This window comes from Kryptolebias marmoratus, linkage group LG18 (genome assembly GCF_001649575.2).
Source record: "Kryptolebias marmoratus isolate JLee-2015 linkage group LG18, ASM164957v2, whole genome shotgun sequence".
Lineage (NCBI taxonomy): Eukaryota > Metazoa > Chordata > Actinopteri > Cyprinodontiformes > Rivulidae > Kryptolebias > Kryptolebias marmoratus.
In genome coordinates, this window is record NC_051447.1 from 18,875,658 (window position 1) to 18,891,686 (window position 16,029).

General features: G+C 46.5%; 1 protein-coding gene and 2 long non-coding RNA genes across 3 annotated transcripts in view; 2 read left to right on the forward strand and 1 right to left on the reverse strand.

The window, feature by feature from the left end:
• The window catches only part of cdk17 (cyclin-dependent kinase 17), a 39,848-nt gene that overhangs the window by 6,340 nt on the left and 17,479 nt on the right, over positions 1-16,029 (reverse strand). The window contains exons 2-14 of the mRNA XM_017438573.3: positions 15,083-15,227; positions 11,814-11,978; positions 8,950-9,083; positions 5,696-5,821; positions 3,375-3,431; positions 3,182-3,296; positions 3,005-3,099; positions 2,454-2,516; positions 2,255-2,378; positions 2,045-2,165; positions 783-880; positions 595-700; positions 396-438 (exon numbers count right to left, since the gene is read on the reverse strand). Of these exons, the coding sequence (XP_017294062.1) occupies positions 396-438; positions 595-700; positions 783-880; positions 2,045-2,165; positions 2,255-2,378; positions 2,454-2,516; positions 3,005-3,099; positions 3,182-3,296; positions 3,375-3,431; positions 5,696-5,821; positions 8,950-9,083; positions 11,814-11,978; positions 15,083-15,209 (1,374 nt within the window). The 5' untranslated portion in view covers positions 15,210-15,227. The remainder of the gene's footprint in view (positions 1-395; positions 439-594; positions 701-782; positions 881-2,044; positions 2,166-2,254; positions 2,379-2,453; positions 2,517-3,004; positions 3,100-3,181; positions 3,297-3,374; positions 3,432-5,695; positions 5,822-8,949; positions 9,084-11,813; positions 11,979-15,082; positions 15,228-16,029) is intronic.
• Positions 695-6,567, forward strand: LOC119617936. The gene is made up of 2 exons (XR_005234413.1): positions 695-903; positions 5,502-6,567. It is a non-coding gene; the product is annotated as an uncharacterized LOC119617936 (long non-coding RNA).
• LOC119617937 lies at positions 14,137-15,230 on the forward strand. Its single transcript, XR_005234414.1, has 2 exons — positions 14,137-14,269; positions 15,037-15,230. It is a non-coding gene; the product is annotated as an uncharacterized LOC119617937 (long non-coding RNA).

Consider the following 16,029-nt stretch of genomic DNA (forward strand, 5'->3'; position numbering starts at 1 on the left):
AGCGCACATTTTGGCTTCGGTCGCTGCTCCTGCACGCTCCCGGCATTCTGATGTTAACAGGAAGTGACGTCACGTGTCTTCTTCCTGAGTTATTTGGGGTTATTTTGTATTCCACGCTACACAAACCCACAAAGAAGAGACTAGACCGCAGAAACGGTGGCAAATCACTTTAGAAACAATAAATATTGGGTTAAAGTTGCAGCGTTTTGGGCAAAGTTGCAAAAAGTTGTGATTTTGCGGGGTTTGCTTGATTTTGCGTTAATAGTTGCGATCGCAACATCGCAAAATCCTGGAGACGAGCCTGAGGAATGTCTCTTATTTGTCAGTAAAAAGCTGAGATAATTCTCCAAATAATCCTTTTTTGGGTAAAGTGTGTTTTGGAAGCAGAGACTCACTCTGAGGAAGGACAGCAGCAGCTCGATGCCTTCGCCATCCAGCCTAAAGACAAGAAGAGCGACAGTTTATCGCCTGCCTGCAGCAAAGGTCGAAGGGGGTGGGGGCTCCTGGGAGGAAGGAAGTGGACAGCCGTCTCTAATGTTCTGCAGGATTTCCTGCCTGCAGCGAGCAAACACTCGCCGTAAAAAGCAGCGGTACCTCGGGGCGTGGTTGATCAGCGGCTGCAGCTTGTATTTGGGGAAGTTGTAGGATTTAAACTCTTCGATGGCGGAGATTCCCGGCCAGCTCTCCTCCGTGGGCGTGCCTGGAGTTACACAATCACAGGCGAGTCAGACGCGCCGCGAGCAGCGGGGGGTTTCGGCTGAGGCGTCTGCGGCGACACTCACCCAGTAACCTGAAAATAAGGTGGAGCTCATCTTCGACCGTGGAGCCCGGGAACAACGGCCGACCTGCAGCCATCTCGTAGAATATACATCCCACACCCCTGCAGACACAAACACACCGCAGGTGAGCGTCTGAACGAACACATTAATATGTTGACATTTTACAATCATGGGGAAAGAAACTTTAAAGTTTCACGAGTCAGAATTTAATAAAAAGGTTCCAAGATTATTCAAACCTAACCTGAAGCGAACAAAACCGGTTCCATCATGTCGGTAAATACGGCGTTAAACAGAAATAAAAGGTTCAAGCATCAGAGGGACCGCCTCGAGAAAAACAGCAGCGTTAACACAATGCCAGGGCGGAAAGACATCAGCAATGACCTCAGAGAAGCAGCTGCTGGGAGGGGTCAAAGGTCATTTCCAAACTATCTGGAGTCCATCGTTCTACAGAGAGGAAACATTGAAGACAGTTGCTGATATTCACCCTGAAGGTCAGACCGTGCAGTGCTCAGACTCTACAGGCCTCAGCTCGCAGGTCAAAGGTCAAAGGTCATTTCCTAACTATCTGGAATCCATCGTTCTACAGAGAGGAAGATTATTCACAAGAGGAGACATTTAGGACAGCTGCTGATCTTCACAGCAGATTCACCCCAAAGGTCAGACCGTGCAGTGCTCAGAGAAATTAGATCCCCCACAGGCCTCAGTCAGCAGGTTAAAGGTCAAAGGTTAAGGCCTATTCTCTCTAAAAACAACATGGCAGCTCGACTTGAAGGAACCAGAAGACTTCTGGACCAGAACCAGAACCAGACCAGAGGACAGATGTTTACCCAGAATGCACTGCAGCTGTCAGCACGGTGGTGGAGCGCTGATGGTTTGGGCTGATTCTAGAGTCAGATGTGACAAACAGGACAATGATCCCAAACACAGCAGAACGGTCCAGAACCAGAACCTCAGAGAGCTGAAGCAACGCTGGAAAGAAGAGTGGGCCACAGCTCCTCCACAACCATGAGAGAGACAAACAGGAACCAATGACCTGAAGCAACGCTGGAAAGAAGAGTGGGCCACAGCTCCTCCACAACCAGGAACCCACTGAGAGTTCTGCTGCTGGGACCAGTTTCTGTTGAATAAATGATGTCACGGTGGAATCTGTTCTGTTTTTGTGAACGTGAGGTCAGATTTGAGTCATTTTAGAACCTGATAAAGACCATTTTTATTGTGTCCTCCTGTTCAAAGAGGAGCAGCAGTGGTTCCTCTCGGCTTCGTACCACATGTCAATCTGTGTGGAGTACTCCGAGGATCCCAGCAGAACGTCCGGAGGCCGGTACCAAAGAGTCACCACCTCGTTGGAATAGGTTTTAGTTGGGACAGACTTGGCCCTCGCCAGACCTGCGCAGACAAGCGTGAGAACAAACGCAGCGAGGTTTAATTCGTTTACTCCAAACACGCTGAAGTCCGACAGAAACAGCCCATCTTACCGAAATCAGCCAGCTTGAGCTCCCCTCTCTCGTTGATGAGGAGGTTCTGGGGCTTCAGGTCCCTGTGGAGAACTTTCCTTTTGTGACAATACGACAGCCCTCGCAAAATCTGGAACAGGAAGATCTGAAAACACACGTTTAAATGGTAAATACAGGAACTGGGAGCAGGAGACGGCAATGAAACGCAGAAACGCCTCACCTTCACGTTGTGCATGCTCATTATGTTCCCACAGTCGTCCATGTACTGCTTCAGGTCTTTATCCTGGAAAAAAACAACATAATTCACCTTCACATCACTCCTCTGCCACGACAAACAAGGAGGAATGTTTGATCAGTTTCTAATTACCCTCCTGTTTAATAACAGCTGACAATCAGAGGGAATTACAGCCTCTTAAAAATAAAATCTAAATCTGAGACAGAAGGTTTGTAGAAAATATAAGAAACGTCTGATATCAGCAGGTTATTTGGTTACAGGTGGGCATAAAAAAGGGTTTCCATCCATAGAGGAGTCAAACTTTAAAAACAGAAAACAGACTTCCTGCTTTTGGAGCGGTCTACGGTCACATTCGAACCCAGACCGAGTTCGATTAAAGCGCACATTTAATCTAACACTGAGCAAGAGTTTTATCTCCTGACACAGCTGGAGTTACTCTCATTCAAGATGGCCACCACAGCCAACTGGTTTTCGGAAACAGAATCTGTTATTTTTACAGATATTGAGCCAAAATCGATAACGTGGTCGAAGCTTACCAGGTACTCGAAGACGAGCGTGAGGCTCTTGTCGGTGTGGACGATGTCGTGTAACGTCACGATGTTGGCGTGTTTCAGGTCCTTCAGCAGAGACACTGCAGCGAAGACGAACGGACAGGTGTGACGCGGCGTTTAACGTTTGACATAAACCGTTTCAGAGAAATGAAGCTCCCGAACCTTCTCGGATGGCGGTGCACGGGGCTCCTTCCTCGTGCTCCAGTCGGATCTCCTTCAGCGCCACCAGGTTGTCCGTCAGCTTGCTGCGTCCCTTAAACACCGTGGCGTACGTTCCCTGAACGCAACACGGATTTCACTCAGGTGAGATCAAAGCCGCGACGTTACGACGGGCAGCATTTTAAAGCTTCCTCACCTCTCCCAGCTTGTCCAGCTTGATGTACGTCTCCAACTTCCCGAAGCCGATCTCAGACTGAGGAGGAGACAAAGAATTAGAAACACCTAAAGCTTCACCAATCAGACCGGGTTTAACTGGTAGATAACTGGTTTCTGTACTTTTGCACGCATGAAAGGACCAGAAATAGAGCTAGAAACACTAGAAGCTGCTCAGAGGGTGGACAGAAGACAGATCAAAGAGGACAATAAGGTCAAAAGTCGAGGCGGAGACGCCTCAAACACGTGGAAACACGGCGCTGCGGTCAGATGAGGCTAAAACAGAATGTTTCGGTCGTTGAGGCTATGAACGCCGTCCCTACAGCGAAGCACGGTGGTGGCAGCATCATGCTGCGGGGACGCTTTTCATCCAGGATTCGAGCAACATTTGTTTTTTTAAACTCCAATTTGTACGGCAAGAAAAAAGTGGGCGAATGCTTTAGATTTCACTTGAATAGTTCGATGGAAATTAAATAAAATAAATAATAAATGTAATAATAATTTATTTATTTTAAAACACCCAGGGCGATAAAGGTTTCGCATGTGTGTGCTTTCGTGTTTGTCTGTTAGCAAAATATCTCAAACAGCTGCGAGGATTTCAGGAAACAACGTCTGCAGATGGTTTTTACGCCAGCAGCTTTACAGATCCGGTGAGGTAGTAGCTGAGAGTTATTCCCAGCACATAGCCTCACATTTACCTGACCAACGAGGACATAACTCCGTCATTTCGCAACATAAAAACATCAAAAAAGGCCACCTTAAAGGAATGCTAGGCTGATAATTTGAGGAGATAATTTAATCTAAAAGATGAAAGGTGTTTGGAAGGAGGCGACAGATTGAACGCTTTAACTCTTCAGAGTCGACGGACGCGCCGGCGCGTCCAGGTCACATGACCGATTTAAAACGCTCTAGCGGGAAAGATCCGCCCTCTCAGAGACTTTGTTTTAATTCGTGTCGAAAGTCCAGACTTCAAGCTTTACACCAGTTTTTAAATCATCTCGATAGGCCAAGGAAAACCAGAGTTATGAGAAATTATTCACAACACATATTTTTATTTTGAAAATCGGCGTCATATTTTCAGCGCATTAGAGCGAGAAGCGCCAAAACCGGGAGAAAACTCCCCCATCCTCCGTCCGATCTAACCCCCAACCAAGCCGAATGGAAAAAACACCCCCTCCTCTCCAATCTGACGGAGGCTCAACATTTTCTGTCAAACGACCAAAAATCTATAGAAAAAAGAAGAAAAAGGCGCAAAAATTAAAGGAAGTTTGGCGGCGCGGAAATGAGTTATGAGTTTTGTGACATTTAGCGTGTTTGGATTTTATAGTTAGGGTGTAGTGTGGTGTGTTTAGTGTTAAATTTATTCAGTTTTATTGTGTTTGAGCCAAAAAAATGAGGCGATTTTTTAACGTGGAGCTCCAGCTTCTGTTGGAGGTTCAGACCCAGAGATGATGGAAGGAGAAGCTCAGAGGCAGAGATGGAGATAAAAATATTAATAATAATAATAAAAAGAGTCTTTGACAGACAGTGAGGACTTTGTTGATGAACCAGGTGATCCATTATTTTATTTTAGAGGATTACTGGAATCAGAATCACATTTTGTCTGTTTCCCTTCCAGCCAAAATAATAACAACAGACAGATTCAGATCCAGATTTTGAGCATCAGGATATATTTTATAACATTTACCTGAATGATCCTGCATGAACAGGACATAGAAAATGACCAAAACTAAGAATGTGATGTAGCCCCTCTGCATTGTTTTGGACAGAAACTGTTTATATTTGTGGCAAAAAGGATTTATGGTAATTTATTAGAACTCCTGATTGTTTGGTCTAAAAAACGTCTAAGAAATTGTCAACATTTTAATGGAGAAAGTCTATATACCTTTGTTGTTTGCTCAATTTGTTCACATGTTTATGAATATTACTGATTATATTTGCATTCTGAGTTGTAAAAACATTTCATTAAGTATGTTTTTGTGGTTTTTATAGTAAAAAAATAAGAATTTTTTTTGTGTGATTTTAGGTCTGTTGTGTTAATACAGGAGGTCAAAAGTAAAATATTACTTGAAATTCACACTTGTTTCTGCTGTGCGTCTTGCCCCGGCAGAGTTTTATGATCTAATCTGACGGGCGTAAAGTGGGAGGCGAGATGAATCCATCCTCGGCCCAGTTGCCATGGAAACCAGCTCGGAGGGAGTCTTGGTAATAAGGCTCGGCGAAGTGCCGCGCAGCAATAAAAACAAAAACAACAACAACAACGACAGCAGGGAAAACCGGAGGCAGAGGCGCGCGGGAACTGACCAGCGAGGCGCGGCGGGAGCGCCGGCTGAGCGGCTGGTCGAACGGCGGGCTGCTGAGCTGCAGCTTCTCCAGGTAACCGTCGGGAATCCGGATGTCAGCAGGCAGGGACAGGCGCTTGTTGAGGTCCTGGAAACAAACACGACAATTTAAACTTCTGAAAACCTCAATATGAAGCGTTGGCGGCGAGCCACCGGCGCTGCTCTGCAATCTGCTGCCATCGCAGCGTCTAAAATAACTCGGCCTCGTCTCCTCCCACGCCCGGAGCGAGGCGACAGGGATCGGGCCGGTCAGTTTGATCAGCACATCTCATCTCGTCTGATGAGGATCAAAGCGAAACAACAACCACGGCTGCGAGCGGCGAACTTACGTAACGAAGGGAAACATGGCTGCTCTCTGCTTCTTCTCAAAAACCATCCCGAGTCTCTCGTGACTGCGGCTCTTTGTTCGCTCAGACACGTCGCCGTTACTGTGACAAGTGAGAAATCTAAGAAAAGATCCTGAAGATCTCAGCACAGCTGTTTTATTGGAGACTATAAGTAGATCAAAGACGCCTAAAAAAAGGTTTCAAACTACGTCTGATAATCAGAACTCAGGAGGAAAGATCGGACGTTCTTTAAATCCGTCGTCTGTTGATTTTGTTCCAGATAAACGGTCGTGTTCCCAGGTCACGGGGTTCAGCCTCAGGGTTAACCACCTCAGCTGACTCCTTCCGATGAGGAGGAGCGGCGGCTCCGACTTCCTCCCCTCCTCTCTGAGGCTGAGGCTGCTTGGATCACAAACTTCTACTGGATAAACCGAAACACTGTTGATTTAGTTTATGTAGAATAAAGAGCTGTGAGATTTGCAGAAAGCAACCTGAGAGAGACGTTTGTGCTAATATTAAAAAAAGGTTATATTAGTGTTGCATCCTTCAGCTCCTGTTCTCTGTTCAGACATGAGCCCAACACTCATCAGGAGTGAAAAGTAGGTCGTGTGTGAGGGCTGCGACACCATTCGAAGGCGCTCGGGTTGTTGTTTATGTCTGCTGCTCCACCAGCAGGGGGCAGGAGGGCTTCAAACTTACACAACACCGAGCATCGTTTCATTCACAGAGAACGGCTTCACCGCCCACACCGCTCGGGGTGACTGCAGACTGAGGAAGTTACCGAAGCCCGGAGCGTCACTGTTTGTTGCTGAAACGGTAAAAAAAAAAGGCAGAGTGCGGTAAAACCTGAAGGCCAGAGATCAATGTCAGGGTGTTTCGTGGTTCTGGGAATTTTAGAAAATATCTGGCCGAATAGCAATCTTCTGAAACAGAGCTGATTTCTTCTCAGCTCTATGTTTGTATCAAATTAAGGATGAGGGAGAAACTGATGGCGAGCCTTTTTCAGGAGGGACACCATCTTCACCAGCCTCCTCAGGGCTCCGAGGAGGAGGAAGAGGCGAGGGTGGAGACGTGCAGTTTAAAGCCAGCGGTGTCCAGTCCTGGTCCTGGTCCCGGTCCTGGTCCTGGCGTTTCTCTGCTCTGAGGCTTCTGGAGGACCTGAAGAGCAGCTGAGGAGCAGAGAAACATCTAAAACCTGCAGGACGGAGGTCCTCCAGGACCAGGATTGGACATCTGAGTCGCAGCATGAGCTTTGAGAAAATCAAAAAACCCGCAAAACAGATTTATCACCAGCGTCGCAAACCCGTCTGTAATTCTGGAGAGCCGCAGCTGTATTTTTTCTGAATAGTCCCTGGTTTATTTATTTGATAATGTAAGGAATCGTATGTTTCTGTAACTTGACACTGTATGTATTGTTTGCACTTTCAAAATAAAATGTGCATCGACGTGTTTGTAAAAAAACAGACCTCACAGAGCTTCTTCTTCCTGTCCCTCCTTAAGGTAGAATCTCACTGAGCTGCGACTGTCGGCGACTCGAAACTGTGAATTTTTCATGCAGTCAAACTTTATTTTGAGTGTTTGCAACCAAGGGACCATCGAGTTGTGTGTCCACCCTTTGAGCAGACAGTTTTTTTAAAATCACGGCCTATTTTGTGTATTCTTGGCCGTGCACATTATTTTGTTACCCACCTTGGCAGCTGTCCGGACGTTTCTGAATGACTCTACCTGACCACACCTTTAAGACGAGGACACGCAGATCTGGAACTGGGTTTTAATAATTATTGTTTATTATCAGCGCGGTTTTTAGATCTTGACGTTCCTCTTTTATGTTTCTGCTGTCGATAAAACAAACACGTCTGTGTTGCCCTCAGATGTCCGGGGACGCCTACATTAGCCTACATTTCATTTATTTTCTCCAACTCCTGCAACCGGTGGAGCTGGAGCCACAGGCTAACGGTGCAGGTTTACTGAAGCAGATGCTGCTTGCAGAGAAAGCACAAAGCAAGCAGATTCAAACGCTGCTGGGATGTGTAAAAAGCAGTGAAATAATGTGCACGGCCAAGAATACAGCTGTGATTTTCAAAAACTGGTCTCTCAGAACAAATGCCCCTTTTCCACCGGCTCTAAAGATCCCGGCTCCACTCTACTCCGCTTGCTTTGCGCACGTTTCCACCGGCATTTTTTCAAGGCCAGCCCTGCTTCTTTGGTCCCTGCTTCGGAGTAGGGCCAGCCGGGTCAGCCCTGCTTCGTGGGCGGCGCCAGTTTAGCTCCTGTTCACTCATTGGTCGTGGGTGTGACCAGATGCAAGCATAAAGAGCGAAGGTAGGAATATAAACAACAGCGTTAGCTTACCCTGCAACGTTTCTGCCGTCTGTCCCCCAGCTGAAGGCCTGTAAAGCCTGAAATCTCCGGCTGATAACAGCTGTCCTACTCCACGCAACAATGGCGGCATCCAGAGCATTTCTTCTACTGCGCCTCTCTTCCTGAAGTCTCAGGAGAATCCCCATAAGTTTAAAAAACAGCAACAACACAGGGCCAACGTTGTCCATAGCGCTTCTGTTGTTTACACAACTTGCACCAAGTTTCGGTAGCACCCCCCCCCGGGCAGCGGCCTCGCCCCCCGCAACACGAGGAGGCGTCCCTCTGCTACTGACCAAACTGGCCGGTGTGAACGCGATGCGTTCTTTATCGAGCCGAGCCGAGTAGAGCGAAGTAGAGCCGGACTTCTGAATTAGAGCCCGTGTAAAAGAGGCATTAGCCACACGGCTTCCTGGTCACAAACACTCAACATTCAGTGAGACTGCAGTGAAAAACTTTCATTTTCTTCTAACTACCCTCCAGCTGTCGCAGCTCCGCGAGGCGCCGGCCGAAGCTCGAGTCGGGGTCTCACCTCCATGGAGATCCTCCGGTGGACTCTGTTCCTCAGACAGACCCCGGTCGGGGACTGAACCTCGTCCGAAGACGTGCCCGACGCCTGGTCGCTCTCCCCGTCGGACCCCATCTTCAGGTTCTCGTGAACGATGTCTGCAGAGAGAAAACCATGAATGAACTGCGCAATGACGAGGCAGGGAGAGCGTCTGAGGTCTACAATGACAGGGAAAAGAAAGTCCACCTTCTTTCCTTTCTGTGGTTTTATAATCAAAACGATCTGAAACTGTTCCAATCTTCTCCCGTTTGCATTTTTACTCACTTGGTTGGTGTGCTATTTTAAACCAGCCCTGATAATTACCCCTCAACTGAACAGGCACATGTAATTTACACCATTTTTTTTTTAAAAAAAGGATCTTCTGTAGAGAAATGTTGGACCAGAATGGGAACATTCGGGTCTAAAAGAAGAATCAGCATTTCTAAATTTCCCCTCGTCTCTCCTCCATCGTCACATTTGATGACAGACTTTATGGTTGGAGGCGCTGACACACTGATGATAGAGGGCTCCTGAGCCATGGCTACTCATTAACTGAGTGTGTGTGTGTGTGTGTGTGAGGGTGGGTGTGTGGTTTGTACACGGCCACTTTCTGCTCCAGCTGTGCCATGGCAGCGGTGATAGTTTTACTGCCGGGGAGGAAATGGTCGAATCTTTGGCCTCCAGGGTCTGACAGGAGCCCCGTCTTCTTCAAAAAAAAGAAGCTAATTCCAGCTTTTAGCTATCACAGTTTTTGCCATTGAACCACTTCTGCTAACTTCATTTATCAAAACCTTCGGCTGCTGTGACTTTTGTGCTTTTCAAAATATTTAATGATATTCACATTTTTTTCCCCATTGAAATGCATGAAGTGCAATCTTCTGCAGTTATTATAAAAACATTCTTCTGCTTCCTCTGTTATTGTCTTCTTGAGTTACTTTAGCTTTTAGCTACCCTTTTGATACTTTTACCTACTTTTATGCCACTTTAGTGTTCAGTTGTCCTTTTGACACTTCAGCTTTTAGCTAGTATTTAGCTCCTTTCGCCTACCTTTTTGCCACTTTAGCTAGTATTTAGCTCCTGTTGTCTACCTTTTTTGCCACTTTAGCTTTTAGCTACCTATTTGTTACTTTTAGCTACCTTTATGCCACTTTACTGTTCAGTTGTCCTTTTGACACTTTAGCTTTTAGCTAGTATTTAGCTCATTTGCGTATCTTTTTGCCACTTTAGCTTTTAGCTAGTATTTTGCTCTTTTTGTCTATGTTTTTGGAACTTTTCTATTTAGCTGGTCTTATGATTTTTTTTTATTTTTAGCTAGTTCTTTGCTACTTTTAGCCAGCCTCTTGCTACATTTGGCTATTTTTAACTTCCTTTTGCTCCTTTTAGCTTTTAGCCAGCATTTTGTTACATTTAGTTTTTTGCCAGCTTTCACTTTTAGCTACTATTTTGTTACTTTTAGCTACTTTTATGCCACTTTAGTGTTCAGTTGTCCTTTTGCCACTTTAGCTTTTAGCTAGTATTTAGCTCCTTTTGTCTACTTTTTGCTACTTTAGCTTTTAGCTACCCTTTTGTTACTTTTAGCTACCTTTATGCCACTTCAGGGTTCAGTTGGCCTTTTGCCACTTTAGCTTTTAGCTCATATTTAGCTCCTTTTGCCTTCCTTTTTGCAACTTTTGGTTTTAGCTGGCCTTTTGATATTTTTTATTTTTAGCTAGTCCTTTGCTACTTTTAGCTACCCGTTTGCTCCTTTCACTTTCAGCTAACGTTCTGCTTCTCTTAGCCGAAACAGCTGCAGTTTACAGAAAACGCTGTTTCTCTCGTTGTTTAAATCCCTTCTGTTGAGCGAAGAAATGAAAACTCGCTGCTCCTGTGTGACATTTAAAGGAAATCAAGCAGCATTTGTGTGCAACTCACTGGATTTCGGTTCTTTTTCCAACCCGATCTCATCCTGTCGTCACTTTAATCTATTCTGGGAACGATTTTAAATTTAACCACGTTCCCGATAAAAGTCAGGCTGATGGCTCCTTTAGCCACCGAGCTCCTTCACTTCCTGTTTGATCTCCTTCTTTTCTGGAGTTTTGTTTTGATTCAGCAGCTTATTTTACTTCCCAACCTGCACCGCCTCAGAACCCATCAAACGATCCAACCTGTCCTACTTCTCTTTAAAACCTCCGTCTGCTTTCACACACCTCTCTATTATCTGAAAATTTCATCACCCTTTGAGCAACATTTGAGCTGTCAATCCTCAGAATCTTACTCGTTTCGTATTTCTTCATTCTGCACCCCTGCACACGTTCTTCTCTTATTCCTTCCTTCCTCGTTCGTTTCCGTCCCTCTCCTTTTCCCCGGTAATTAGCGTCTTTGATAATAAGCACACAGACCGCGGCAGCATGAAGCGGTTCGTCAATGTCCTACTTAACGGTCCTGTTTTTAGATCCAAGTCCTCCTATCTGGGACAGGGTCCAGCGGGAGGCTCAGTGTTCCCCGACTTTCTGAGAGTTTCATGAAAATTTGCCTTCCTGACCTCAATCCTTTAGATTCCTTGAATCACTGAACATTTAGCGCCACAGAAGCTGGTGAATTTCAACACGGGGGACATTCTGTGAATCATATCGTCACCCCGGGGCTGTCCTGACCCGCCCCCCTGCAATCTGCTGCTCTGAGCTGCGGTGATTCAGCTCGCACAGGAAGCCGCGTCACGTCTGACTGAGTCCCCTCATCCAAGCTGGCTCACGGGAACGACGGTGAGGGGAACTCTAGGCATCGTGACGCGCTTCCTGCCATCTGCCCCCCCCCCGACCGCTCGCTTCCTGCCGTCCGGGCGTTCGATGCGTTGCGTTCGCGAGCCTCACCCAGGCGGCTGCCGTTGCGCGGCATGGCCATGAAGGAGCCGAGGGTCCCGCCGATGACGCTGTGCGGCCGACGCAGCGGCGGCTTCTTGAAGGAGCCGGTGTACTGGTGCAGGAAGGAGTGCATGCTGTGGGAGGTGGGGGGCCGGCCATTCCTCATGAAGGGCTCTGAAACACAAAGCAACCGATGAAACGTCAGTCCGACTCAGAACTCAGAGAGATCAAACCTCCACCGAGCCGGATCAGAACCAGAATTCAATCCAACATTTCATCAGTTTTTACCTGATCTTTGCTGACAGACAGACAGAAAAACCAACGGACACAACCGGGAACTAAAGGGTCACATGTGCCCCTTTTACACCGGCTCTTCCCACTCTACTCCACTCTACTCGATAAAGAATGCATCGCGTTCCCACCGGCCAGTTTGGTCGGTAGCAGAGGAACGCCTCCTCGTGTTGCCTTCGCTCTTTATGCTTGCATCTGGCCACACCCACGACCAATGAGTGAACAGGAGCTAAGCTTGCGCCGCCCATGAAGCAGGGCCGGCCCGGCTGGCCCGACTCCGAAGCAGGGACCAAAAAAGCAGGGACCGGCCTCGAAAAAATCCAGATGTAAACGCGCGCAAAGCAAGCCGAGTAGAGTGGAGCCAGGACCTTTAGAGCCGGTGGAAAAAGGGCGAGGGAGGAGCAGAGATGAGGTTTAACTAAAGGGTTATCTTTGACCTTTGACCCCATGAACCTTGAAATCAACAGTGATCATCTTTGTCCAGCTGTGCAGTTTGACGAATCCTACATTCCTCTGCACCAGGTCAGCTGTGAGGATAATCTTTGACCCTGTCACCTTGAAATCAATGGTGATCACCCTCGTTCTTAACTTGGAGTCATTTTGTCCACAGACAGACAGACGCTGCTGGAAACAGACCCAACAGCAGTTTTTGTGTTGACTTCATCCTTGTTGCCGTATTTTAAAATCCGTTAAAATGTGAATTAATTAAAGGTCCAGAATCGCCGAGTTTTAGGCTCAGTTTACACGACTCTGCGTTTACGTGAAACTGGAACCATTCTGTCGCGTTTCGGCCATTCATCTGCACAACGAAGTGGAGGAGTTTCCAAAACTCCCGGCTCGGTTTAAACGGGAAAACGCGATCTAAAGCGTCTTCCCGAATTGTTTCAGATTTATAATTTAAAGTAACGTGCAGCAGTGACCTTCCCCTCGGCTGTAACCGACCTCAACGTCTTTATAGAACCGAATAAAAGCGCTGAGTTTCACCACTGAGCGTTATTTTAAACCCATAGCGGGCGCGTTTAAATCATCCTTTATGATCGCCGATCCAAAACCGGCGGCGGCGTCCTTCTCCTTTGCAAACAAACAGGCAGAGAAGCGTAAGAACCGAGGTAAAAATCGGCCATTTTCCCTTTACTGCAAGGTCAAACAAGAAGAACCGTGACTTGTCGCGCCGGTTACCAACGTCCAGACGCTAACACAAAAAAAGGATCGTTTTTAGAGCCAATAAACGGAGGTTATGTGTGGATGGAAGGCCAGATCGCATAAAAAACTATCCGGTTTAGCAGATATCCAGCCTCAGATCATCTAAAGGTGAGAAGTGATGAAGCTTTAGCCAATTTCAAACCTGGAAGGTAACGTTCTGTGAGACGTCACCCTTAAAATCCAGCTGAAACCAAAAGTTTACGTGCACGCCATGAAAAAAACAAATAAATATTTAGTTTCTCCCTGTGTGGCGTCAGATCAGGCCTTCTGATAAATGCAGGAACAATATTTAGAGAATATTATGATAAACAATAATTACCGTAAACATGAGGGCAGCTTACAAGGTGTGTAGGAAATAATGTGCACGGCCAAGAGTAGAGTTTTAAAGAAAACAATATGGCTCCCTGGTCATTTTGTTGATAAATTCTCCTTTTTTCTTACAGTTTTGAGTCTCCAACAGCTGCAGCCGCTGACAAACCTGTAGGTTATTACGTTTCTAAAGTCAGCTTATATCATTTATATTTTTCTTGTTTTTTTAGGATGAACTTGCTCGTGAGTTGGCCATGTTGCTCCTTTAGACAAACACAAGCATTTAATTAAGAACACTTAAAGTTTAGCTCCAAAAACACGACAGCTCCGACCTCGAGCTGCGCCGCGCGCCTCCAGTTGGTGCACAATCACCAGCTGAAGCTTTTCATGCAGCTGTGTTGTTATTCTGAGGCTGAGAAGGCATTGTTTAAAGAAAAAACAGAAAAAGGACGCGCGTGTTTTAATTCCGAGCGGCTGCAGAAGGTTACATCACCGAGCGTGAATTCCTGCAGCTTTCTGTTTGTGTGAGTGGGAAGCTTCAGCTGATGTTCGAGTCTCTTTTTGTCACATTCTCAGGGCTCTCCGCCGCGCCGTGGCGCCGCCGAGCCGCGCCACCGAGCCGCGCCGCCAAGCCTCCATAACACAGATCGTCACATTTCAAGGTGAAGGTGTTGTTGTTTCTGTTGGATCGGGTCGGGTTTGTTTGAGTCGAGCTGTGATGTAAGTGAACATAATGTTCTCTGAAGACAAGGATTCAGGGACCGTGTGAGTGTGTGAGTGTGTGTGTGTGTGTGTGTGTGCGGCTGCTCCTGTTATGTAACTCGACTTGGAGGAAGCCCTCTGCAGCCGACTCGCGTCTCGTCTCGTCGCAGCTTCCTAACCTGAAGACCCACGAGGGCTGTCTGTCAGGACAAGGAAACCGATTTAACGCTCGGTTCGGTTCCGAAGCCGTTTCCTGTACATCCTGACACGTTTGACTAATCCTAACCAGAGCTGTTTCTATGAAAGGTGCAAAAAGCAACACAGCTCAGGTGTGAAAACAAGAATCTTCAGACTGACAGACTGGTTGAAATACATCGTGCCGACAGTTAACCTGATGATTAAAGCAAAATCCAACCTTTTTAGGGAAACTATAAATCCTTCAGCATGACTCTTATAACTAATTAAAAAAAAATAAAAAGAATATCAACATTGACCCCAGAGGGGGCGTGGATATAATCGGTTCTGGAGACCAGAGATCAACCGACATGGCCTGTGCGGCCATTTTGAAACCGTAGTTTTGAAAGACGGTACACACCGGCTGTTTCACAGGTTCACAAAGTTGTAATATTTATGTTTTTGTTTATTTTAAAAGCAACCAAAATCAGATTATTCTGTTAAAGTGTCGCCTCTGAAGGATTTTTATTATTTTAAATCTGAGTTTCTGTAGTTGTTTAGGCTGAAGAATATGTCTCTGGTGGTTCGGGGCGTTTTACCGTTGTCCTTGGTGCCGCCGTCCTCGATGGTCATCTGCTCAGCCAGCTCAGACAGAGACTCGTCGATGGTCAGGCTGGGGCGGAGCGTTAACGACAGACGCTTCTTTATCCTCTTCATCTTCTCCATGGCGGGGCAGCGAGCGGCCTGCAACACACAGGAAGGCAAGTCCAAGTCAGTCCGGGCGGTGACGCAGCGATCAACGGGCGAACAAACACAACACTGATGCGAGCGCGCACACGACCGCCGGAGGAGCCCAGAATATCTCAGCTGATGAATAATGCATCTGAGCTTTTAATCCAATATTCATTCACTCTGCAAAACGCTTCAGCGGTGTGTAAATAAAGCATGAATTCAGCATTAATAAACAATGAGCTCCACATGTTTAAACAAACTCTTAACTGAAGGCGTCAAACAAACATCTGGATCACGCGAGTCCAGACGAGGCAGGCCGCAGGAAACACCTCGGGGGACCCGACCTTCAACCTTCTCTTCTCAACCTGTTGCCCTCAGGAGACACCATCTGTCGGCCGGCTCTCACACACATCCAACGGTTTGTCGGCCATGAATCAGCAACAGATTTAAAAAGGACTATAAGAAAATGACTCAAGTTCTAATCAAACTGCCCAACACAAACATCACGCAACAACAGAATGTCAAACCAAAGGGAGATTAGTCAGCATGCAGGGCTGCAGGATGAAAATAAGCAAACCTGCTGAACTCATCTCCATCAGTGGTACCAACTAGTGCTGGGCGATATAACGATACATATCGTGGGGACGATAGAAAAGTGTCTATTGTCTCTATCATAATTGTATCAATGATTCATGTAAATATTTCATAACGTAGGCTACGACGAATGTATTAGTGTTGTCACTTTGCATACATTCAGTTTATAGAAGTGATAAATAAGAAGAAAAAATAACTATTTTGCAAAGAACCTCCGTTT